General features: G+C 41.2%; 1 protein-coding gene across 3 annotated transcripts in view; it reads right to left on the minus strand.

Annotated features, from left to right (window-relative positions):
- Positions 1-23577, minus strand: part of CRYBG3 (crystallin beta-gamma domain containing 3) — an 85886-nt gene extending 62309 nt beyond the window's left edge. For all 3 annotated transcript variants that reach the window (XR_001877681.1, XR_001877682.1, XM_017832756.1), the window contains exons 1-2: positions 23425-23577; positions 7192-7270 (exon numbers count right to left, since the gene is read on the minus strand). Coding sequence is in view for 1 of the 3 variants with exons in the window: in XM_017832756.1 (XP_017688245.1) it covers positions 7192-7270; positions 23425-23525 (180 nt within the window). In the remaining 2 variants the exon portion in view is untranslated. The remainder of the gene's footprint in view (positions 1-7191; positions 7271-23424) is intronic.
- Between the last annotated feature and the right edge of the window lie 1693 nt (positions 23578-25270).

Raw genomic sequence — 25270 nt, forward strand, 5'->3', positions numbered from 1 at the left:
AAGCCGTTAAACCCCAGTATCCCGATTTACTCATCCGAGAAACAGTTACAGCACTATTCCTGGATTTCTGTTTGCTAGCTTTGTAGAAATCATTTAAGAGTTTCAGATTAAAGTGTTGGATGCACAAAGGAGCACATTTAGGCATTGCTACCTCTAGTTCTGGAAAATTAATCGTGTTCCCAGCTTTAGCTTTGACCTTTCAACACAACTAAGGCTGCTGCATTTCATTTAACAATTATGAGCATCTCATTCAATTTGAACAGTGATATAGTACATTTTGAATGCTAAGCAAAATCCACAGTGAAATAGCTGGCAGGCTAGTTCATCCCCACAGTGAGTATGTGCATGTATTCCAGCTGATTTCCTTTCTCAGTGAGGCTAAAAAGCATCTCTGGTGTAATCTCTCACCTGTTTGCAGTGAGTGGGACACACTGAGGTGCATTAAATCCACGAGTGAAATAAGCTTTTGTTTTTTCAAATACTGTGAGGAAAATCAACCAACAGGAGGCTATACATCTGGAAACCTAATGAAACAGTACTAGATATAGTGAGACACAGATTATGAACAAGGCTTGTCTAAGGAAACCAGCATAGCACTAAGAAAAATTCAAGTAAAAGTACTATCAGACAATGAAATACATGACCAGCAGAAACCCCCTAAAAGTCCAGTGTTGCTTGTGTTCATGAGACAAATGGATTTAAAAAACACATAGTCTAAGTGAGGTTTTCCTACTTAACCCAGTAATTAAAAGTGGCGAGGGAAATAACGCAAGGGAGGGCCATCATTGTAAAAAACTGATTAGTCTTAACTAGCTTTTAACTAATCAGAGAAATCAAAAAACACCACAGATTAACAAAGATAGGCTCGGGGGGAGTTTAAGGTGAGCTCAGTATCTCTACAAATAACCAATTAATCTCTGAATATTTTGGCTTTTTAATGCTGTTTTCGTTCCACATCCTCCTTTTTCTCTGCTTGTTTTGACATGAAAAAAAATCAGGTCATGACAACCCTGGAAGACAAGAGTTACTAGAAAACTAATGAAATCATGGCATCTTCATAATCAGGACTAAAAGTTAAACAACAGGAAGGGACTTTTAGTTAAACTGTATCAGGTTTGCATTTTAAAAAATAAACCTATTTAAAGTCAATGACTATTTAACATTTGGAAAGACAACTGCCTGTGTTGGAAGTTCAGCACTGGGACTTTAAAAATTTGTTTATCCATTTAAATTCTTGAAAAACCAAGGAGTCATTAATGTATATTTAATTTGTCAGATGAAGAAAGAAAAGATAAAACAAACATTCTCTGAAACTCTAGTGTTCTCCTAAAATCTGAGGAAGTATCCAGAGTCACCTTTCATAACAAAAGAACAACAGACAAGGTGCAAGGGTGAACACTTCAAAGGAGACAGTACAGATAGACATGCAGGTACAATCTGAAATAAAGTTTCTGCTAGGTCACCTTTACAGGGAATTGTAAACTTGATGAAAGTCTCTAGAATGACAAAATCAACTTAATAATAAAAAAAATTCTCTTCACACCATCTGTAGAGTTAATTCAAAAATTCTCCCTTTTGAATTTGCTTCTGGAATTATTGTAAAGCTCTGATTAAAGATTAAAAATCGGTACTCACTTCTCAGTATGCAGCCACCATTTATTACTTCAAGGTCTAGTATGGAGCCAAAGAGAAAAGAATTTAATTGTCTGTCTTATTACTGTTCTTTTCTCTAAAGTCTTTCAGTACTACACATCCATTGCCTTTTAGTGAAAATATTTTCACACACATGAAATAATTTTTATTCTCTTTTACTTGACAATTCCTCCAAGTTTGAAAAAAAATTTTCAAATAAAGGTGAAATTCACCTTTTTGATGCAGAAGATGTGCAAAAGCAGACAACACACTGGGAATGGGATGACACAGTGGGATTTCCACCTGTACTTATATTCTATTGGCAGGCTGTAGCATCTGGCATCACACTTCTGCTTCTCATCTGTCTCCTTGCTGGGTTTCTGAGCCAAAAAAAGCAAGGTTTAAAAGCCCTGGGTTTTTTTTTTTCTTCACCCATCCTGAAACAAAGTTCCCTGCTCAAGATCCCTCCTCTGAAGAACTAAAGTAGCAGAGAGGGAAGCAACGTTTCAGGATCATCCTTTCCAAAAATCTTCAGTATGACAATGGAATTCACCAGGACTTGAGAGGATGATCCTGAAATACATTCCACAACGCATACATCTCTTAACACCATCAATTTAACAATGTGTCCTGGGAAACCAGGGCACTAACCTATAAAATTCCATTTCAACAAAATTCTACATCATTGCTGAAGAGAAAAAGACCCATTTTCAGGTTCCACAAGAGAAATCTTGTTTATACAAATTCCAAACCCATTTCTGTTTTGTCTTTCATTTGTTGCTATGGGCAGCAACTGCAACAGTTTTTAAAAGTGACTCAGGTTTTTCAAAAATTCATAGTTGGCAGTAGGAATCCATCTCCCTTGACTCTCAAAAGACAAAGAATCCCTCTCTCTGATTTCTAATTACTAGGTCTAAGACAGGTATTCAGCAGGAATTCACACACAGGCTGAGCAGACATTACTTAGATAACATACATATGAAATGAAGTCAATGTAAAATAAAACCATGACAATATAAAAAAACCCCATGCTATATAGAAAAGCACATCATTAACTAAGACACTAGGTTTAATTTTGATTAAAATAAAAATAAAACTTAAAATTATGGCCAGAAAGAGGGACATTCAGTAAGAACAGCTACCTATATTCAGCAAGTTAATGGGATTTTTAAAAAAACTTCTGTGAATGCACACACTGGATGAAAAATTATGATGCAGAGAATTACAGCACAAATTAGGCTGAAAGGAATGTGGCTGAGGAGGTCATGCAGTCTATACTCCTGCTCAAAGCAGCTCCAGTTAGAGCAGGGCTTCATCCAGCTGTGCTTTGTGTAGTTCCAAGAATAAAGATTTTGCAACTTACTTGGGCAACCTGTTCTGATATCAAAAACAAACAAACAAACAAAACAAAAAGCAAACAAAGCAAGAAAGAAAAAAATTCTCACAGGTGACTGGAATTTCCCATGTTCCAACTTGCACCCATTGCCTCTTGTCCTGTTTGCTCCAACTCCAAAAAGATCCTGGCTCCATCTTATCACATAATTGCAGTCCTTGCCATCAAAATTTAATACCATGTCTACTGTTTAAATACAGCCATTTATGTTACCTTGAACTGAAATTCATGTGAGAAAGCAGGGCTACACAATAATCTCTCCTCCATGTTCACAGTACACAGCAGTACTTGGCAGGGGACAATTTAATTTGTAGCACAGAAGCTCTAGATGGCATGTTAAGAGAAAGACTTCTTAATTATAAGCTTTATGAAATTGGTAGAACAGTTGTCTGGTGAGGCTGCAGAGATCTTAAGAGATCTCTATCCCTGGAGGTCTTTGAGAACAAGTCAGACAAACTTCTATCAGGTATGACAGAGATACAGAGATCTCACCTTGGGCCAGAGGAGCAGACTAGATAATCTTTGCTGTACTTTCTGCCCCTGAGTTTTCTAAGAAGGTTGAGACTGTCTGTGGTTAATTCAGGTGACAAGCACCCAGGCTGGAGCCTGTGGGCCAAATTATAGAATATTTAATGCTACTGAAATACCACAATGATACATTTGGTACATCATATTTAATGCAACTGAAATACTAAATGATACATTTGGTACATCATATTTGTACTTCCTTTTTTCAAACTTTTGGGTTTGCCTGACAGAGCTCACATAGTGGTTCCCGTGCTGAGATGCTTAGAAATTCCTTCCTAATCAGTTATGGGAGAATGTGCTATGTTTAGTACAAATAGGAAACAGGTCAGACTTGTGGAACAAGCACATCCAAGAAGAGTTTTGGGTGATTTTTTCAGAACTGTATCATCTTGACATTCTCCAGCACGTGGCTCACTACAGTATCTGTGCTAGTTTATTTAACAGCTGCTCCACACAATCCAAGTAATACTTACATCCCAGCTGGAAATCTCTCTTTTAAGGGCATTACCAAAAGCATGTGAAAGCAAAAGCACACTTTTGCAGGAAGCACTGTTGCAATATTCCCTTTGAAAACAAAGTCCCTGTAGCACTAAAAGTGAGGTTAATGATACACTAATATGTACTGGACACAATGTAAGACAGATACTTAGTACACTAAACATGAAGTTCAAGAACAGTTTACATCCACACAGCCTTCTGTTCAACAATCCCATCCCTCAAATGAAGCCTTTACTCAGAAAGGACACTGTTTATTTACCGCTCTTATTCAAAGAAACAGAAGCAAAACAAAATCTGTAAATAAATAGTGGGAGGGGGTGCAATGAATTAACAGACTTGGTAAATATATTTCAGTAATATTTTCTTGAAAGTGATCAAGTGATGACTGTTAAAGTCCCCTTGGCACAGAGAAATTAGAATTCGCATTTTCAGAAAGTATTAAAATATCTTTTCCTCCCTCTATGAGGTAAATATTTAATTGTAGGGAAAAAATAACAGGGGTAAAGTACAGAACTGGTGTCTAAAGTGCTCAGAAGAGTCAATGAGCTACCTACCGTAGCTCAGCACATTTCCCAGCTCCACTCACCCAGTCAGTTATAATTCAGACGTTCAACCTTTGCTCCTAAATCAGAGACTCACAGTTCCCCCACTGTTTTGCCCCTGGCCTCCAGCTGAGACCAATGAATATACAAAATCACTGCATCTATACAAAGTCCATCAGAAATGTGATGGCTCATTAACCTGGTGACAGTTAACACAGGCACAACATGGTTTCACTTTTAGTCACCATCCACCTGAAAAGGACTGGGCAGAAGAACTGTTCAGAAACATGGGCACGTGTGGAAACCTGCCCAAAGCCCATCCAGGCAGGCATATGGATTTAGACATTCTTCACAAAGAATTCCCATAATTCCCACTATTTTTCTTTTAGCCCATAGTAAACTTGATGATTCAATAAAAAAAAACTGGAATGTCTTTTCATACCAGAGATTATACCTTTCATAGAATCACAGAGTCATTTAGGTTGGAAACGACCTTTAAGATCATCTCAGCACTGCCAAGACCACAAAAAAGACAGTCTCAGTTCTCTCCAACTGCATTCTTGTGATCTTTGCAGAAGACAGCTTATTTTGGCCAATGTCAGGCAATAGACCATGTGTCGTCACCAAAATGCAAGTGTGTGTTGAAGAGAGAAGGGGGAGGAAAAATATTTTCTTTAAAAAATGGGGGGTGGAGGGATAGAAAATAAATACTTTCTCCACCTTCTCTAAGTTTTTACTATCTAGATGTAATTTCAGTGCACACAAATTATAGTTCAAAAAGTACTCATTACTATGCATATGAAGCTATTCAAGTGTATCACAAGGTTTTTGATCGGCTCAAGAAAGAGGGAACTAAGTTAGACAGGAAGCTCTTAGTACAGCTCAATAGTCAGCACATTCTAGTAATATGAAAACCACACCTTCTTCCTAAAGCTTATACAAACACCAGGTATTATTTCAGAGAGAATGTAATGTACAGTGTAACATTTAAGACTTTAAAACAAAACTTTAGAGCACTAATATTGGCACCAACTTTTAGCACAATATTACAAAAGCAGAAGCTCTGAGTACAAAACTTTACTGCAAGGAAAAATTCTGAATTTGGGACTTTTTAAATAAAAAAAAAAAAAAAAAAGAAGATTTAGTTTCTGGCAAGAAAGAAACACTCTTAGGTAACTTAAACCTGCTATGCCCGCTTTGCTCCTCCTACGCATCCTGCTTGTTCCTGAAGACCTAGCCCTGTTCATACTTCCTTTTAAGCAATTCCTGGTGCAGAAGTCCTGTGCATGCATGCTAAATGTTTCCCCTTCCTCAGTCCAAACCTTCCTCAAAAGGAAAATCTGTTTTAGAATTTTGCACTGATCCAGCACAGAAAAATGGGATTTTTTTTGAAACACCAAAATTTTTCTTCTATTATAGTAGAATCTCCTCTGGTTTATCGTAATCCTATCACTTCAAAGCACAAACCCAATAATCTGTGATTTATGGGAATTCAGTGGCACTTCCAGGAGCTCTGAACTGACAGAGCTGGCTTGAATCCATGGGGCTTCTGAACAAACATCCCCACATTGTTCCTCGCCTTGATGTAGACAAACCACAGCCAACGTGAAATCATTCTCGAGCTAATGACCCTGTTGGGGTCTTTGTAAAGGCAACTGCAAAGTCTCTTCACCTTTAGGGAAGCCCAAACAAAGACACTGAGGATGCAGGAACACAGGGACTGTAGGCCACTTCCTTCTCCCGACACCATCAGTCCTCAATAAATGCAACACAGGATAGAAATCTTAGATCCAGTGTGGTAAGAATCCTACTGCATCCCCAAATAAATCTGGCCCCTTCTGGAGAAGCAGTCACCATATTATCTGGGTTAAACTAAAACAACTTACAAAAGGAACAAAAAAAAATAATCAAGCAAAACTGCTTAATGAATGGATCACTCAAATGGCTCTGTGCGGGCAGGACGCGACAGCAGTGAAGGCAGCTGTTCTCACCAGCACCTGTCCTGTACATCATTAGCCATGGTATTTGACTAAACCTAAACACAACTTTCTAGCTGTGTCAGGTGACACAGGAGGAAGCCCTGATCACAGTGGAGCATGTCCTTTTTCTGCAGTACAATGCTTACAGGACAAGACAAGCATGATTAACACGGGTAACCGGCGAAGAACAGACGACGTACATACAAATTCCAGCAGACCTTCAGGCAAGTAAGAACTTGCTGGTTAGGTATTCATAAATTATATAGAAATGGTGCTTTAGAGGAATGCCTGAAACCGTAGTTTGATAAAAAACATCAGCTTTCTTCTTTGCTGGCTAACTGCATATGGAATTAGCACCGAAGTCTCAGCTCTTTCATGTAAGTAAATACGTGAATTTTATTTTAAAAACCTGAAGCACAAGCAGTTTTTCTGTCTCCTGCACGTATATTAGAACCCTGGCATAATGGACCCTAACCCAGAAGATGGAAATATGGAATATGGAAAGTCAGGTGCTAACTCACAGTGCAGGAATACATCCAACATCAGAACTCTAACAAGTAGTCAAAAGCAGAGGTGGCAGGTTTGACCTCAAATAAATATGAGTCAATAAAAATCATACCTTCAAAAGTGCAGGCAGAGTTGTGCTTTCCTTTTGGTTGCTCTTTAAATTTATGGCTTCACTCCCTTTGTTTTCAGAACTGAAAAACAAAAATATTTTGCAACACTGAGTACTTGCATTATTCATGTCCAACCAAGAGCCAACACAGTATCATTCAATTTAAACGCTAAAGAGTGTTAAAGGGACAGAAGAACATATTTTCCAAACTGTAGCACATACTCTGCACATATTGTAACTCAAAAAGCCATGTCCCAAAAATCTGAAGATAGAACCAAAATGCCCATTTCACCTCATACAGAGATTTTCAAACTCAAGCATTCAGAAATGGTACACAGCATTTTGACTCTTCCACCTGGAAAGGGAACAAAATTTATTTTCTGTTTTGTTTGTATGTTATTTTGTATTATTTTCTGCAGGAAAAATGATACTGTAGTTGATCAATCATCTACTACAGCAGGATTCATTGCCACAGGACTATCTGGCACACCTGGCAGCTGGAAGGTGCACCCCATTCTGAGGACTGTGAGCAAGTGGAATGTACTCATGGCAGATGGAATCATCACAAATCACAGCCACCACATTTAACTGAACATGCCTAATGGGGCTTCACCAGCAAATGCAGAAGAAATGTTAGAAAGGGGACAAGAGGCATGTTGTTATTACCAAGGAAACACCAACTGTTCCATTTTAAAAGTCAGAAATCCAAAGTCACATATGTCCTTATTGCCAATTCATCTTGGTCAACATTTTCCTCAGAGCCCATCTTTGGAATGAAGGGAACCATCTCCCACATCAACCCCAATTCTTAAAACAATCCTTAAACACAATCCAGCAGAGAACATTTGAATCAAAACCTTTAAGCTACATGCAATTTAGAAGCAAAAATGTATCAAGGAAAACACGAGATTACGTTAACGACACATATCAGTTCCTGCATTGTCATAACATGAAGAAAATTAACTTTGTACCAACATATCATGTGACAGAGTATTCCAATTAATATGTAATCACTTCAAAAACATTTCTTCATCAATCTCAGGAATTTATTAATTGCTACTGACAAATGCATGAGCCCTTATTTCTGAAAGATGCTTAAATAAAAATAAACCCCAACTATTTGCATTTTGGTGAAATTCTGCCAGGATCTGGAGAACAAATTTAGAAGCATGGGTACTCCTACTGCTACTGACTGTAAAGCACAGGTAAGTGTATCTCAGTAAGACTTCCAAAAAGAAAGGTTTTCTTCCTATTGTGGATTAGGCATCTGCATTCAATATACATTGATACACACACAACGTACAAAAGCCAGTATGACTAAATATTAGTTTCCTTCTCAGCTGCTCAGAGACAGGATTCCCTGAACAAAAATGAGAACAGAACTCTCGTGCAATTACGTTTTTCAAGATATTTCACATCTTTTCAGATAAATCTAAAGAAAAGCTTCCTCCTCCCTTTCATAGATCCTCTTCAAGTTGAAAACCATGTACTTTCACACCACCTTAGGTAATCTTTCATAATGCATTCATAAACACAAAGATGCTTTTTCAGGGAGACCATCAGACAGAGTGTCTTGGCTGTTCTTTGCTTCCCCTTGAAGACAGAGCAGATGAATTAATATTCTAACCTATTAATTTCTTCTGCTGTTAATGTGTTTCATGAAGGAGATGTCACAATCACTCTGGGCAATCTGGTACACTAATAATAAAAGCGTTTCTCTGTACATAACCTATATTCTCCCTCCTAGTTTTTGTTTTGTTGGTTTGAAAAAATAAAAATTAAAAAATCAACTACCTCTCCTCCACTCACTCAAAAAACCCAACCACAAAACAAAAAAAAAACAAGCCACCCTTCTCAGATCTGCATAACTTTTCCTGATGCTGATACACTTGACATGAACAGGAATTCCCTGTATTTAAGAGCAGAAAAATTATCTAGATCTCCACCAGACATTCTTCCTGACTTCATGATATCACTCTTTATGAAACTGGTCTGCAGACCAGAAATGAGACCCTTGTTCTTGTTAAGTATTACCAGCACAGATTACTAGTGTCCCATTCTTTCATCACCTTGTTTTGCTCATATTCTTCCCTGTACATCATGTTTTTTTCCCCAAAACTTTTTTTTGTTTTCCTACTTCTTGTTTATATTTTAAATACATGGCTGTATTACTTTCTTCTCGCTAGCCAGGCTTGGACAGATTGCTATGAAATTCCATAGCATACATACCAAAACTGGAAGAATGCAATTCAGCAGATAAGCATCTTAAAATCAACAAGTAGAAAAAAAAAAGTAGTATCAAAACTTTATTTTCCAACATAAAATAACCCTAAACCTGGAAGCAATTCCCCACACCCTTTCATGGTTTATATTCTAGTGTTTCCACATTCCTTAACCTTTTGCTTTAGGGTGTACTTCCTCAACATGCTGACTTTGTCAGCAGAACCAGCTTTAGAAATTTCCACTCCTTCCTCCTCAACCTCAGTTATCTCTTTGCATCCTTAACTCAGTCGAGAAGGGCTCTCAGTAGGGTCACGGTTTTGGATAAAATCAAGGGAGAAGCAGAAGTTTCCATCAGGAAAAATCCAGCCTGTGATCCAGTTTACAGTGCAACACAAATGAAGGGGCAATGAATGACACTCCATAGGCAGGAACAAGCAAGCAGGGAGCACTGCAGCTCACTTCACCTCTGAGGAGACTTTTTGTGAACGTCTTCTACCCTTAGCCAGGGCCCAGCTTCAAATGGATCTCTGACAGAAACCAAATGACTCATGCTGGATGAATGAAGTTTACAGCACAAAAGCTTGCTTTGCTGAACACAGGCCTCTTGGATTGTTTAGGATAAAATTGTTGTGTTTTGTTTTTTTTTTTTCCCAAAGAGTCAAGATTACCTTCTACAGCCTAAACACCACAGACACAGGAGCTGGTGACACACTCAGTCCTTGAGACTGGGGAACAGCCTGGCTGGCTACTGTTCATTTGGCTCACGTGATGCAACTTATCACTTTCCACTCAAACAATTTTTATGGCTTTCCCCCTTCTCATCATTGTGTCAATCACTAATCACAAGTTTTGGAACACTGCACACTATTTTCCCCACAAATTCTCTGCAGAGAAAAATAAAACAGTAAAGTTCGTAGGCCCACACACAAACCTACACTCCCTGTTCAAAAAAACCCAAACAACAAACACGAAACATGTGAGACTAATGTAATTATGCCACACATATTCACATATTTGTACACGTTGCAATGCAAACCCACGTTGTCCACCAGTGATCACAGACTGCTGGAATCTGCTGTCCTGAGAGATATGGATCACACAAGAAGTAACATTAGGCCCCTGAACTTAAGGAAAGCTACCTTCCAGCTCTTCAGTGAGACAGTCAATAGGATCCCCTGGGGACTTCCCTCCAGGACAAGGGAGCGGATCAGAGTTGGCATGTCTTTAAGGAAGTCTTCCCTAGAGCACAAGAGCCAGCAATCCCCTGGAGCAAGGAATCAGAGCAAGAATTAGAGTTGGAAGGCTGAGTAAGGACCTGCTGGTCAGATTGAAGGGAAAGAAGGAAATGCACAGGCAGTGGAAACAAGGACAGGACACCTGGGAAGAGTAAAGAGATGAAGTCCAGTTGTGGTGAGGTGAGGAAGGCAAAGGCAAAGTTGGAACTGAACCTGGCAAGAGACACAAAGAACAACAAAAAGGGCTTTTACAGGTATGTCAACCAGAAAAGGGAGGTCAAAGGTATATCCCCCGATAAACAATGCTGAAAAACAATGGATGAGGAGAACTTTTTTCTTCAATCTTCAATGGCAACGTCTCTTCCCACACCTCTCAAGTCAAGGGACAGCAGGATGGGAACTGGGGGAGCAAAATCCCTCCCACTGTAAATAAAGATCAGGTTCATGGCCACCTGAGGAACCTGGATGTACATAAGTCCATGGGACTCAATCAGATGCAACTCAGAGTCCTGAGGGAATTGGCTGACGGAGCTGCCAAGGCACATTTATGATACTTGAAGAGTCAGGTGAAGTCCCAAGTGACTGGAAAAAGGGAAACACTGTACCCAGCTTTAAAAAGGGTAGAAAGGAGGGCCCTGGGAACTACCAACCTGCCAGCCTCACCTCTGGGCCTGGGAAGATGGAGCAGATCCTCCCAGAAACTGTGCTAAGGTACATGGAGGACAGGGAGGTGATTCAGCCAGCACAGTTTCACCAAGGGCAAGTCCTGCCTGGCCATCCCAGTGGCCTTCTGTGATGGAGTGACTGCCATCAGTGGACAAGGGAAAGGCTACAGATGTCATTTACCTGGGCTTCTGCAAAGCCTTTGACATGGTCCACTACAACATCCTTCCCCTCAAATTGGGGAGAGATGGATTCAATAGGTGGGCTGTTAGATGGATGAGAAAGTGGTTGGACAGACACATCCAGAGGTCAACAGCTCAGATCCCCACGGACATCAGTGACAAGTGGTGTCCCTGAGGGGTCCACACCAGTGTTAGTTAATCTCTTCATTAATGATACAGATGAAGGGACCAAGTGCACTCTCAGTAAATTTGCAGATGACACCAAGCTGAGTGGCGCTGTTGCCACACCTGAAGGACAGGATGATATCCAGAGGGACCTGGACAAGATGGAGAAGTGGGCCCATGGGAACCTCATGGGGTTTAACAAGACCAAGTGCAAGGTGCTGCACCTGGGTTGGGGCAACCCCCCAGTATCAACAGAGGCTGGGGAATGAAGGCATTGAGCCCCATCCCTGGAAGTGTCCAAGGTTGGATGGGGCTCTGGGCAACCTGGTCTAGTGAAAGGTGTCCCTGCCCATTGCAGGGGGATTGGAATAGATGATCTTTAAGGTCCATTTCAACTCAAGCCTATGATACAATTCTATATTCAGAGATGAGTGAACACAGTTATTAAGATACGACATTCACAATTAAAAGTAATTCTCGGGAAATATGTAAGACATTTTGTATTTATGCTAAAAATTATCCATTCTTTATTTTTTTTATAAACCCAAGCTACCCTATCAATACTAGCTAGATGTTATATTTCCAGAGACTGTATTCTAAGGGGCTGGTTTTTGTTTGGTTGGGTTTTTTTCTACAGAACAATCTCCACAACTAAATATTGTTACGAAGACTGAACTGGTAGCTGTATGATATCCCACCACCAAATTCTTATGCCTTTGCTAAGACCTGAAAACAACAGACTGGCTCCCTGTGAACTAGGAATTCCACCCCCCATTTGGACTACATCTGTATTTTTAAAGTTTTCCTCCACAGAGTTTCATCCTTGCTTTAAGCTTTTCCAGTTTTTTTGGAATGCTTTACCAAGAATGCTATCTCCAGTTCAGCACATCTAACTTTAGGTTTGTGCTTAAGCCTGGCTTTGCCCGATCAGCCAGACACCTCTCAGAGGGCATTTCACACTGGCCAAATTAGGAAGATGAATGAGCCTTTAACTCTGTGTTTCATAAGCTACTGCTGTTACATTATACGCCCAGCAATAGCTATCCATTAGACCAAGTTTTGAATCTATTTTGTACTTGCTTTTAAGATGTGAAAGAAAAGCATGACCTCAAGAAGACAGAAAACACCTCTGCCACACCATCTTGCTTCCATGGACTTAATTATACAGGCAGTCATTTACAAATTGTCATCACCCCTTGCATACATATTTAGACAGATAGTACTCTCATTTTATAGATTAAAAGGTGAAAAAAAGGCATGGGAATATTAAATAACACTCAGAGTAAAGACACTGTCACAATTGAGACTAGAAATCAAGCCTCTCAACTCTCAGATAAGTAATCTACTGCCCTTCTGTTGCTATTTCTGCCAGACATTCCCTTTTCCTTTATGTATTAGTGCATCCAATATGGATGGGTTAATCTTAAGTGAAGGTTTAGAGGAAGGTTAGAGGGATTTCTTCTCCTCAGCTGTCTGTCTGCTCTTTCTACTGCCTTGCCTGCATGCCTAACCTGATTAGCATCACTCTTATTCTCTAAATAATCAAGATTAAACTTAAATTACAAAAGATATGTTCTGAACAAACCTTTCTTTGTGTCATTTTTTTATTGCTTTTTGTTCCTCTGCAGCTGAAAATCTGTTTTGACCTTTCTGTAATACTTGGACAGGTGGTGTCTGAATCAGAAGCAGGTTTGTGGGCCAAGTTTTTAATCATTACACTTTGGAAAGGGAGGTTAAGAGATTCTTACAGTGGAGACTAGTTCACATTCTGCATTGTTGCTCACACACACAGAGATTACCTGAGGGATTACAGTCAAGAAAAAAAAAAATTAATGGGGCAAATTTAAGCACACAGTTTGCAAGATCTTTTCCAACTGGCTCTAAAAACAAACCAAGACAATTACAAACAATCACATCTTCAAAAGGCCCTCACAGCACCTCCGTATGGTGCAAGAAGTCTGTTTCCTCCACCCTCGTCCTTCATAACAATCCCTCAGAACTTGCAAATTAAAAGCCCATCCCCTTCTTCCTTTATTAATCCACCCCACCCACATTATGCACGCAGCAGATTGTCAATGCGTTGTGGCAGATAAAAAAAAACAACCTACAGGAAACACACAAGTGTAATAAAGCACAAACACACAAGTTCTTACGAGACTGACCAGACGCAGGGTTCTCCAAACTGAAAGTAACTGCTGTGACATTTTAGGTTCCTTTTAGGAGGAGAAGGTACAGGCTGCCCGTTGCTGTTTGAGAAGGGGGAAATTAATGGGCATTCCCTTAAGGAAACAGGGTCAGCTGGCTAAAGCTTAGCTCGGCAGCACTATGGGACAGCACTTTTGGCTGTTGATCCTCCTTCCTTCCCCCACAGCTTTGCAGTAAAGTCTCTTCCAATGCAGCAGCTCCAGCATTTACTTCTCCTGCAGTCCAGCTGTGACGGGACAGGCGAGTGCTCCAGCATTCTGCCACTTCTCTTTCCCTCTCTTCAGGAGCAGATGACTCCCCGAGTAGTCAAACCCTCTTTGGTACCACATCTGGATGACTGTCATTATTTCTTTTTAACTGTTCTTCTCTTCAGATTAACTCAGAAACCTTTTAATGTGGTGACTTGCAATGCTGAGGGAATAAGCAATACCTAACCTGAGAGATGCTCCAGAGTGGCTTTGGTGACATAATGCTAACAAACTAAGCCTGACCTCTACATATAGCTGTCTATCCAGCTTTCATGACCTCACTTGTGACATCTTCTTCCCAATACTTTTAAACAGTTTTCCTGAAGATTTTTTTTTTGGATTGCTGATAAAATTCACTCTCCGCTGGAGCCTTCACTGTCCTTTTTAGGTTTGCTTTCTAGCTATTTTCTTTATTTCAGCATTTTGGGGTGTAATGCCAGTCCCTAATAGCTGCCTTTTCTCTCTTTTGGAACAAACCTAACAGCCCTCTCTGAAAAGTACCTCATTTGGTTTTGATGTCATGACTTCTTTCCAATTTTACTTAGTGCCAACAGTTACATGTTCACTGCTGACCTTCCAGAAGGATATTTCAATGGAGAAATAGAGATTGCTAAACAGGATCTCATTATCTAGTATTTTAAAATCCATCTATGCAAGAGTCTGCCTGAAGAATGTAAATGAGTGGAAAACCACAAGTCTAATAATACTATCAAATATAGATGGGCAAGACCCCCACGAAGTTTCAGCACATTACAGGGATTCTCAAACACATCCACAGGCCAGAAATAGTTATTAAATTTTGATTATACAACTGCAAAGAGTCACAGGTTGGTTAGTATTGGTTTCTTCTCTATCCCAGCTTCTAGGTGGTAATTAAAAAGATGATTGCTAAAAATTCAGACCTTTTAAGTAATATTTTATATCCCAGTTACCCTACTTGCCATACTGACCCTTATAATTACTGAAGCTGGCCTCCAGCATAATCTGGATGATGAAATTTCACCAAGGGAGACCTGTGTTAAGCCTTTAATACATGACAAAAATATATGAGCTTTGGTTAAAAAACAATAAACAATGGAAAATCTACCACACTTCTAAATAAGACTTTTCCACGCAAACTACTACTAAATTCACTATTTCTTAGGCTTACTATTTTGATTTGTCAAGCCTCCTCTCTCAGTTATAGGATCAATTTACATCTCTGTGGGACAGCTTATAAAGGTTTCAGGTTTGAATAACCTCATTAAATCACAAGTCTAGTACAGAATACAGCACTTAACTCTGATTTTGCTTCCAGTTATATTCCTTAAAGCAGAGTCATTCCTCAAACTCTAACCTTGTCATTTCAAAACTTTCTCTTAAATGAACTAAATGCTACTGAGCTACTTCATTTTATTCTGTGAGGGAGGTTTTTCAGACTTCAAATTGCTCTGGAGCTCTTTTTAGTTTGCCAGCATCTTTTTCATGATAAATCAAGGACGCCAAAACTGGACTCAGTACTCTAGTAACCAAAGTCCATCCACAGAATACATGTATTTTTTTATTTATACACCTGACAATTGCATTTTCTCTCTGAGCCACCACTTTTTGGCAGCTCATGTTCAACTGGTTGCCAAACATGGCAACGTTGCCTGTGATTTCCACACACTTTACTCTAGTCACCTGCAAACTTCACATGCTACAGCTTTGTCCACTTTTAAATTACCTGTGAAGATATTAAATTGATTCAAAAATACATTCTTTTTATTTTCTTCAAACAGATCGAGTAGAAAATTATTTATTATATCCAGTCTTTTTATATTCCTCTGTATGTTGAGTGTTAATTTTAATTGGAGCATCAGCACCAAGTTTAAGTGTCTATGGATGACATTTCAGCAGTTTGTGAAGTGAAGCTGTAATCTCATACACAAAACCAAGCTCAACAATTCCCAGCTTTCAGTGATGTTAGGATCAACACCATGTTTATTAACTTCTCAGGTCACCCAGGAGCCTTGGAAAGTCAACTGTTCTATTCTTCCCCTTTAATCTAACTAAAGGCAAGAGACCTTTAAGGGAAACACCTTACTCTAGACACTAATGTCACACTTGTGAAGCCAGGAGAACTACCAGAACTTAATTACAAAGATAAGTCAATCTTTTTAAGAGTCAAACTTCTGGCATGTATATTGAGCAACAAGAGTGAGGGTACAGGAACCATTTTTTAAATTAATCGAAAAGAAAATGTTACTGTGAAGCTCAGCGGCAACAAGATGTGAGGAAACCAATGGATTCAAAAAACCTGCCTTGTGCATCAAGTGACAGTTAAAATACGTTAGTATTTAACAGAAAATAAAACTGCCAGCATTTTAACATAAAAAAATGAATTTAATTTAAACCTCTTTCCTCCGTTCCTCTTCCCCCAAAACCAGAATACTGCCCTTTTTGAAAAGCTTCAAAATGAAAAATTTCAGCAAGATTCCCAAGGCTAACAGTGTTCCTGGGAAACCAAATAGCAGCAGTGACAAAGTCTGCCTCTAGTCTCTGGCAAGGCTGTTGGGGCTTGTCTTAAAAAGAGAGGGAGTGTTTGCACAAAAATTTGAATGTGAAGTTTCTGGCTCCTGTTTCTGTGCCTAAGCTTAGGCCACACACACAGGAGAGGAGAATTGAACACATTAAGACAAATGGTAATTATAAAACCAGTTAGTTTTTAATAACAGGCTTTTCATAGCAGTTTGAAATTAGAGGGTCAAAAGAAAGCAAAGGTGCTATTTCTTTGAAAACAAATAAGAAGGGAAGTAGAGGAAAGGAAACAGAAAGCAGAGAAAGGTAAAGGAGGACAAAATGGAACCAGGAGGAAGCGAAGGCAGGAACTTAGGCAAAAGAAGTGTTACAATCACTGATTAATTTAAGTGTTGAAATAGCATAAAAATGTATTATATTCAATTAAACCACCCTACTTTGAAACTGGTTTGATTACAGACAGCATTGAGCAATTTAGATTGTTTTAACTGAAACAATTTTTCCTCTCAGACCTGTTTATCCCACTTATTTACATACTGTTCTTTGCTTGTGCAGCAAAGCTGGGTCAGCTTCATGTTCTGCATTAGCAGTGCTGTGTCACATAGTTTCTGTGAGCTATACAAAGTGTGTTATTATTAAATGAAGACTAAAGTAAGCAACTAAAAATATCATGGAAAACGAAGATGCTATAAAATCACACAAGCCACATTTTACTATGAAAATTTACATTAAAAATTGCAAGAACCAAACCACGTCTTTACACTGAACATGTGCCTTTAAGTTTAAAGGCTAGAACTAAGTGAAATTAAGTATGATGGGCCACAATCACCCTTGCTAAATAACTTAATCCGTTTTGCATGTGAGGGAACTGAATAGCCCTACAAAGGCCAGAGAAAAGAAATATAAATGTTCCTGAGTAGAGCTTACTCCAATATTGGGCAGCACGATTATACCAGATTACATCAAGGTTTTTCTTCTGGCATCTGTCAACCATAGTAACCAACATTAATGCAGAATCTGCTCCCTATTTGCCAGTCTGATTGGTTAGATAAAGTTTCCAGCATTCCTATGAAAGAAATATGTTACTGGTCACTAACACATAAGCTTGGTGTAGTATCAGGAACAGATTCACATTTATTAAGGCTAAAATATAAGAGGTTAAACGAATAGAGAATAGAACTGTTTTCAAATGGCATGTTTGCAGGGTTGGGGATCAACGGCGGTACTTAGAAAATGGCATGAAAATAGGAGATATTAAAAAAAAATTAATCCAGGAAAGCTTTAAAGCAACAGCAACTGCTGTCCTGATAAACAGAGCATGACAGAATTTCAAAAAGATGCCATTAAGAAAAAACAAGCAAGAGAGACTGGTGTCACCAGTAAAATGCAGCAAGCTCTTCCAGTCAGGCTGGAGTAGAAAACTCTTGGTAGAGGCACACGGGGTTCCTACCTCAACACAAGAAAACACTCTTCAGAACTCCCATCTTTTACTCACAAAATATACATCAGGAAGCATCCTATAGACACTTTCCAGTCATTACCAAAGCTCCCTCCTTTATTTGGAAAGCATGTGTTTTCCATTGAACCAAAACAAATTTTATGGCTAAATTTGCAGTATGTAACTGATGATTAAAACCAAAGTATGTTGTCACAGCAATTCTTTCTGCCTCTGCTCTTCATGAGCTCACAAGAAATACTTCTTCCTACACTTTTCTCACAACACTGTCCACAGGTGAAGTGAAGATCCACAGTGTTCACACACTTAGGCCTCAAGACCTCCAAACTGCTTAAGCAGATACACGGCCTTCAGTAAAATATTTTGGCAACTTAAGAGACACTGGAACATTTAGAAAACCAAGACTCTATTTCAAAACAAGGCAAGTCACGAAATCGCATTAACACAGCACAAATAGAGGCTACATTGAGACTCTGTTTCATGTCTCAAAACTGACATGAGAAAGTGAAATGACCAAGGAAACAAACATTCCTGACCTTATGTCTTCAAAAGTGATACCGTAAAGTCATTTAGAAAAGATAAAAATTGTATTAGAAATTAAAATTAATATACCAGAAGAATCAAGGTATTACTATCCCCTGAAAAGCCCAAGCAACACACACAGTTCTGTGCTACTGTCTGCAAGTATAACAGTATATACTAACTGAATCATATGAAATCTAAAAGCTCCTCAGAAATTGAAAGCAGTAATTGGGTTTCCATCCTTTTAAGAAGTTACAATAATTAGAAATACAATCCCCACAGTAACATGTTTCTGAATCTTAATCTTTTTCCACCTGTGAGCCTTTTGTTAAACAGAGGAGAAGACCGAGGACTTTTTGTCTTTGCAAAACTGTTCCTTAAAACCACAGACTTGTAGCTGTTTTGGAAATATTTCTGCATTAACTCTGGCACTTACACCAATAACTGGAAAGGAAACAAAGCTGTTAACATTTAAAATAGTGGAAAAAATGTTGCTTTGTTTCTTCCAAGGAGCCCTTCTATTATAATTCAAACACCAGTAACTCAAGTAACATTTCCTTCAGGAAATGTCTCTCACACACAGGGCCAGCTGCTGGCCTTGCTCCTCCTGGTCTCAGTCCCACGAGACATCCAGGTATGTGCTTCATTCTAATCAAGCAAACAGTCCCACTATAGTGCACAGAACCTGTTTAATTAAAGGCAACTACTTTGGTACCCTGCTGAATCAGGGCTCTTCGTAATATTTTGAATTACCCTGCAATAAAAGTCATAATAGGAAAAATATAAGACGCAAAAAGAAGGAAAGAAACAAACAATAATCCCCAAATTAACAAATGTGCAGAAAATTTTCATAATGCATCTTACTTAGACAAGTGTAATTTGGATTCTTCTATACAGTTGGAATATTCCCCTTGCTGGTTCCACAAACCATCATCCCTCATGTACACTCATATATATAAATTAAATTTTAACAACAACACAAAGAATCCTGCTCTGGCTTTTGAAAGAAAAAGGTTCTTTATTAGAAAGCAGAGGCTGATTTTTCCAGCAGACAATGGATTTCTTCAAAGATGCTAATGGTATCTGAATCAAAACCAGCCAGGAGGTAGTAATTTCAGAAGAACTAAGTTTGAAATTTATCATTCCCTTTTCAATCAATTTCCAGCAGTCCCCCAAATGCAGTTTTTACAACTACAAAAATACATGTTCTTTGTAAACAAGAACAATGACTGGCAGTCCCAAAGGAAGAAAAAGGCTCTCTAATCTCTCCTCAGGCAGAATAAACAAAGTTCTTCATCTCTGAAAGCTCTTAGTTAGAAACTAATGGATGAATGGAACAACAACCTCAGCCTGAAAAAAACCTCTAATAAACGGACTCCCAAAGCCCCTCTCAAACCAGATAAAAGGTTGCTCTTCCCTGTTTGATGTCCCTGGAACACTTCAGCCATGCAGAAGAAATATCCTGATAAACCCAAGGCCAACTTGCACTGGTAAGTTATGTGACCAACCAACAGCACTTGGAGAGAAAAAGATAAATCTGAAATGAACCTGCTAAACACCATATGGGATAACTTATAAAATACACCCATAGTTTAAAGGACATTTTGATGGTAGCTCAGTGAAAAGTGTTACACCTCCCTGGCAGCTTCTAATGTGACCTGAAAAGTCACATTTATTCGCAAAAGAAAAACTGCTCATCCACAGAAGTTATATATCTCTCAAAGAATTTGCAGTGGATTGACTTACACTGTAAGAGCTGCGTCTTCATCCAGATGGACTAAAGATACATGTATTAAAAAAAGAAAAATAAAAGAAAAATCAGACTCCCCACTAGAACAGTGAAAATGCAACTGGATTTTTTCACCCTGGGGATTTAGACTGCTCCAGGACAAACACTGTGATAACTAATACCAATTGTGTGTCATTGGAAATAGCAAACAGTCGAGTAGAGCATAATGACCGCCTTTGATGGAAGTTAATGATAAAGAACTGGGATAAAGGCACTGGAGTTGTTGCTCAAAGCAGCCCCAGCTCTGAAGAACACACTTATGCAGGCAAGCACTCGGTGGGAGATACCTTACATTTGGCTGCGTTTTATGTAAAAACCCAAGTAAGCTCTTAAGGCATGTGCTGTGCTTTTTGCTGCCACAAAACTTGCAACTAATCTGCACAGCTTATTTTTTCCACAAGCAAGCAAGCCTCCAGCAAGTCTCATGTTCATCAGAGCTACAAATCGCTGTAAGGGCAAGTTATTAACATAAGCTCTTCGTCAAATGGGGTTCTTAGAAGAGTCTAAGACACTGATTAATAAACTGTGTCATTCCCCCCATCCCCTTCCTCCTACTTTAAACCAAGGCCACTGTAGGTTTGGGTTTTCGCTTTTGTTTTTTTACAGCTAAATCTGAACATGGTGTCTGGAGCAAGAGAGGGCAAGAGCTCCAAACCCCACCGACCTGAGCTAAACAGCTGGGGGAAGGAAAGCTGGGAGCTTCCATCCACCCACTGTTGCCTAATTTGCAGGAGCAGATGGAAAACCACTTTTGGACATACACAGGCTCACTTCTGCATGCTTTTAAAACACAGGAAGCCATCAGGTTCTGCACAGGCATCACGTGTGATGCGTGTCTCCAGAGGGTCAGTGCTGGCACACCGTGGCCCTGTGTATCACACTGCTCCCTCTCCTGCCCACTTTACTCGGGTGTTTCGCTTTTCTGAAACCCACCGACAGGTAAAATGCCTCCGCACAAAAGTTTCTTTCCATATACTTCAGATCTGGTCCGGTTCCAACGTATATCCTACCGATAACTGGAAGGGGAAACCATCCCGGTGTATACATTTCTCTCAGCACCTCACAAAGGCCGCATTCCCCAGCTCGCCCACGCGCTCCACACCTTAACAATAAACATGCAAAGCAGCCTCGGTTCCCCCTCCCCACACACATGCTTTGTTCAGCGATCCATTTTTCTACACCACCAAGCTCACTAAATAAACATGAGGAGCCAACCTGCGGCACTCATCCCAGCGCCGGGTAATGTATGCAATTACGCTAATCTGCGAAGAAGGCTGCCAGTGGAAACCAAATACGGGAACGTCAGCATTCCTGACTAACGTGCCACGCTGCAACCCGGCACGACAAGAAAAAAAAGCTCCTTAACATACCAAATGGGACTTTCGGATCGGGAGGGTTTGTGCTCGCTTCTGCTGCAGGAAGGAATCGCGGCTACCACCCTCCAGCTAAACGTCCTGAGGAGTTCAAGAGCAAGGCCAAGAGGCCGGAGCCTTTTCGTATCTGTGTGGACAATCCCAACTTCCCAATAAAGGAAAGGCTCTTGGCTGCAGGAAATGAAACTGTGATTGAGATAAAGATTAGGCTCCAGCCCAAAGTTAAGTGGAGCAGGTCTACCATGAGTGCTACCTACAGATAGGCTATTTAGTGGCCAAACCACTGAAGGAGCATCACTCTCCTCCTTACCGGGGTGACCGCTAGGCTTTTTTTGTTAATCCCAACCACAGCTGTAGGGAGCTGGCAAGGAGTCATCCGATGAAACATCTCCTATTGCCTTTTCAGGTCCCCAGCCAGCCTCAAACCTTCTCCTTCTCCCATATCTTAACCACTCCTACCAGACATAAAAGCAACCGTAAAGATGCCCTTGATTCAGCAGCCTTACTCTGGCTTTCTTTTTTTGGGGGGAAAATAAAAAGCAGTGCTTCTTGTGGATCCTTGGTGGTGTAGTGGCATGTCAAATGCTCACAGTAAAGCAAAACCCCCGAAGTTAAAAATCCTCATGGTGCATTTACAAGACTGATTGAGATGGACAGTGTAAGACAGCAATAGGCTATTTTCCATGATTGCTGAGACTGTGCAGTGCAAGATCCTGAAAGAACCACTGAACGAACCACTGCGATAGCCACTGTCTATCTGATTAAACTGTATTTGCTGGTCTGATAGTCTGAACACAAACCTATGTAGTATCAAGAATGACTCAACGATTAAAATCAACATGTTAAAAGCAAAAAGTAAATAGTACACCCGAGGAAATAAGGCCTAGCCAGCTAGCACCTTTTTGCCACAAAAATATCCTTATTAACTAGGGCCAATAATAAGGCTGCCTGAGAAACTGAAGGGAACGATCTGTGCTTCTTTCCTTCTTACACACAGAAATCAGCCACCAAGAAAAAAAAAAAGAAGAAAAAAAAGGAAGAGGAACAAATATACAAGAAGTTTCCAACCCTTTTCATCCTGTAAAGTCTCCCTGCACTAAAAAAATTATTAATAACAACATCTCCATAAACCACAAATTTTGCATCGAGACTTAAACACATCAGTAATATTTATGTTGCATTAACGCCTGATTTACACCAGTCCAAAAGAAAACTTTCAAGCGTAAAAACTGAAAAGGAAAAAACAAACAAACAAACTCAGATCCCCTCACAGACCTCTGCGCCCTGCAGGAAGGGGCAGTTCCAAGGAAGGGGCTGCAACCCGAGGGACACCGAAGGAGAAGCCCCGGGATGGGCTGTTCCCACCAAACGCGTGTTCCAGGCGGGACTCCGCCGGTGCTCAACCCGCCTCCCAGGGAAAGCCCCGAGCTCCCAGCCCGCAGGAGCCCTGCCCGGCACCGCAGCACTGCCACAGGACACTAAACACCCAGCCCCGAGCCCGCCAGCCCCGGCGATGTCAGCTGTCAGCCCAACTCCCTCCCGTGCCGCCGCTCCACCAGGAGCCGACCCCGGCCCCACCCCCGGCCCCGCCGCGGTGAACACCCGCTGCTCCCGCTCCTCGCCCACCCCCGGCGCGGGCAGGTGGGTCGGGCAAGAGGCGGCAGCGGTCGCGTTACCTGCTCGCCGCCCCCTCGCCGGGTGGGCTCCGGGAGAAGAAGCGGGAGAAAGTGCTGTGCCAGGAGGGGCCGGCCCGCCGCCGGCTGCCCCCGCCGGACATCGCCGGGACGGGACAGGACGGGCACGGGACGGGAGGCGCCGCCGGCAGCCGCCCGACACCGAGTCCCGGCGGCGGGAGGAGGCGGCGGGAGGAGGCGGCGGCGAACACCTCCCTCCCTCCCTCCCCCCGCCCCCGGGGAGGAGCCGCCGCCCGCCGCGGGCAGGAAGGGGAGCAGAGCGCTCGGGGAGGCGGAGCGGTAGGAGGTGTTTGAGCTCCATCCGTGTCCCTCCCGTGGGCAGCCGGGCAGGGACCCGCTCCCTGCGCTGCCGAGCGAGAGGGGAGCGATGTCCGCGCAGGGGGAGGCACCGCCGCGCCAGCAGCGGTGGTGCGATGGGTTTTGGTTTGATTGTTGTCGGTTTTGTTGTTTTTTCTTAAGTTAATGGGCCCTAATTAGTGTGAACAAAGAGAAAAGATCAGAGGTGAAGTAACAAACTCTGTAAGGAAAAGGACGGGCAGCCTTGAGAATTTACACGCCTGACTGGCTGCGAACGCCAAGCCCAGCGCTTTTGTGAGTCCTGCCAGCTGGGAGATACTGCGCCCGTCTGTCCGTGCAGAGGCACACACTGGATTCGCGCTGTCCCGGGCCGAGCACCGCCTGGCTGCCACACAACATCTGTGCCTGCTGCCAGCCCCGGGAGACACTGGCATCCAACGAGGCACACAGCAGCAATACCCGGGGGTTTCATCTCTCGTCTCCCTCTGTCGCTCCTGCTGATGAAGTGACTTGAAGTAAGGGGGTTCTCCTGCCTTTTAAAAAGTCGTCTTCCTAGAAAAGAGCTTGTTTGCTTGGAGTTTTTGGTTGGTTTTGGGCTTTTTTATACCAAAACCTTCATCTTTCTACCAAAAGCTGTGGCTTCCCTTGAGTTAACATCAAACTATACCTACCAACAGAGACGATACTGCCATTGCAACAACACAGTGACAAATGCTATCCTCATTTTACGATAGAGTTGATGCTCAAAACCTTAATGAATCACTTAATGATTACTTGTAAAATAGACTAACCCTGGCATAAGGATCTGAAATTCAGAACCACACTTTCTCATCACACTGAGCATCTCTGCTGTTCCTTGTGACTGCCTATACCTTACACCTTTCTATCAGCTCCTTTTTTCTTTGTGCCATCTCACAGAATCGTGGAATGGCTGAGGTTGGATGAGACCTTAGGGGGTCACCGGGTCCAACCCCCCTGCTCAAGGAGAGGCACCCAGAGCAGATTGTCTGATGGCTTTTGAGTATCTCCAGCTTCAGGATCTCTCTGGATAACCTGTGCCAGGGATCTTTTCTATAACATTTTTTTTTCATTTGGTCACTTTACCTCTTTACCCAAGGCCTCTTTGCTCATATTCTTTACCACTGTGCCATAGTGGGGGCCAGATATGAAGTTGGTACTTGAGGCCCATCTGCAGAGCAGTGGCAATAAAACAGCCTGAAAAAAACCCTACTGTCTGCTTTTCTGTCTGCTTTCCCCTGCTTCAGCTATGAACAAATCTCGAAGAAATGTGTAGACAGCTCTGCTTTGTATTGCCCATGTCTCATATAGCTTTGATGTGGATCTTAAAAACAGACACAGGTGGATAGTGGACATGCACTTGAATTTTTAGCAGTCAGTCTGAGTTGGGACTAGCTCATTGTTTCACAGGTTGCAAAAAGTAGCTTTCTCATGGACTAGTTACCAGTCACAAACCTTGTTCAAGGAAACCATCACTTTAGTACACAACAAGGTTCTGTCCAGTATTCAATCC

This window comes from Lepidothrix coronata, unplaced genomic scaffold (assembly GCF_001604755.1).
Source record: "Lepidothrix coronata isolate B3197 unplaced genomic scaffold, Lepidothrix_coronata-1.0 Scaffold205, whole genome shotgun sequence".
In the NCBI taxonomy this organism is placed as follows: domain Eukaryota; kingdom Metazoa; phylum Chordata; class Aves; order Passeriformes; family Pipridae; genus Lepidothrix; species Lepidothrix coronata.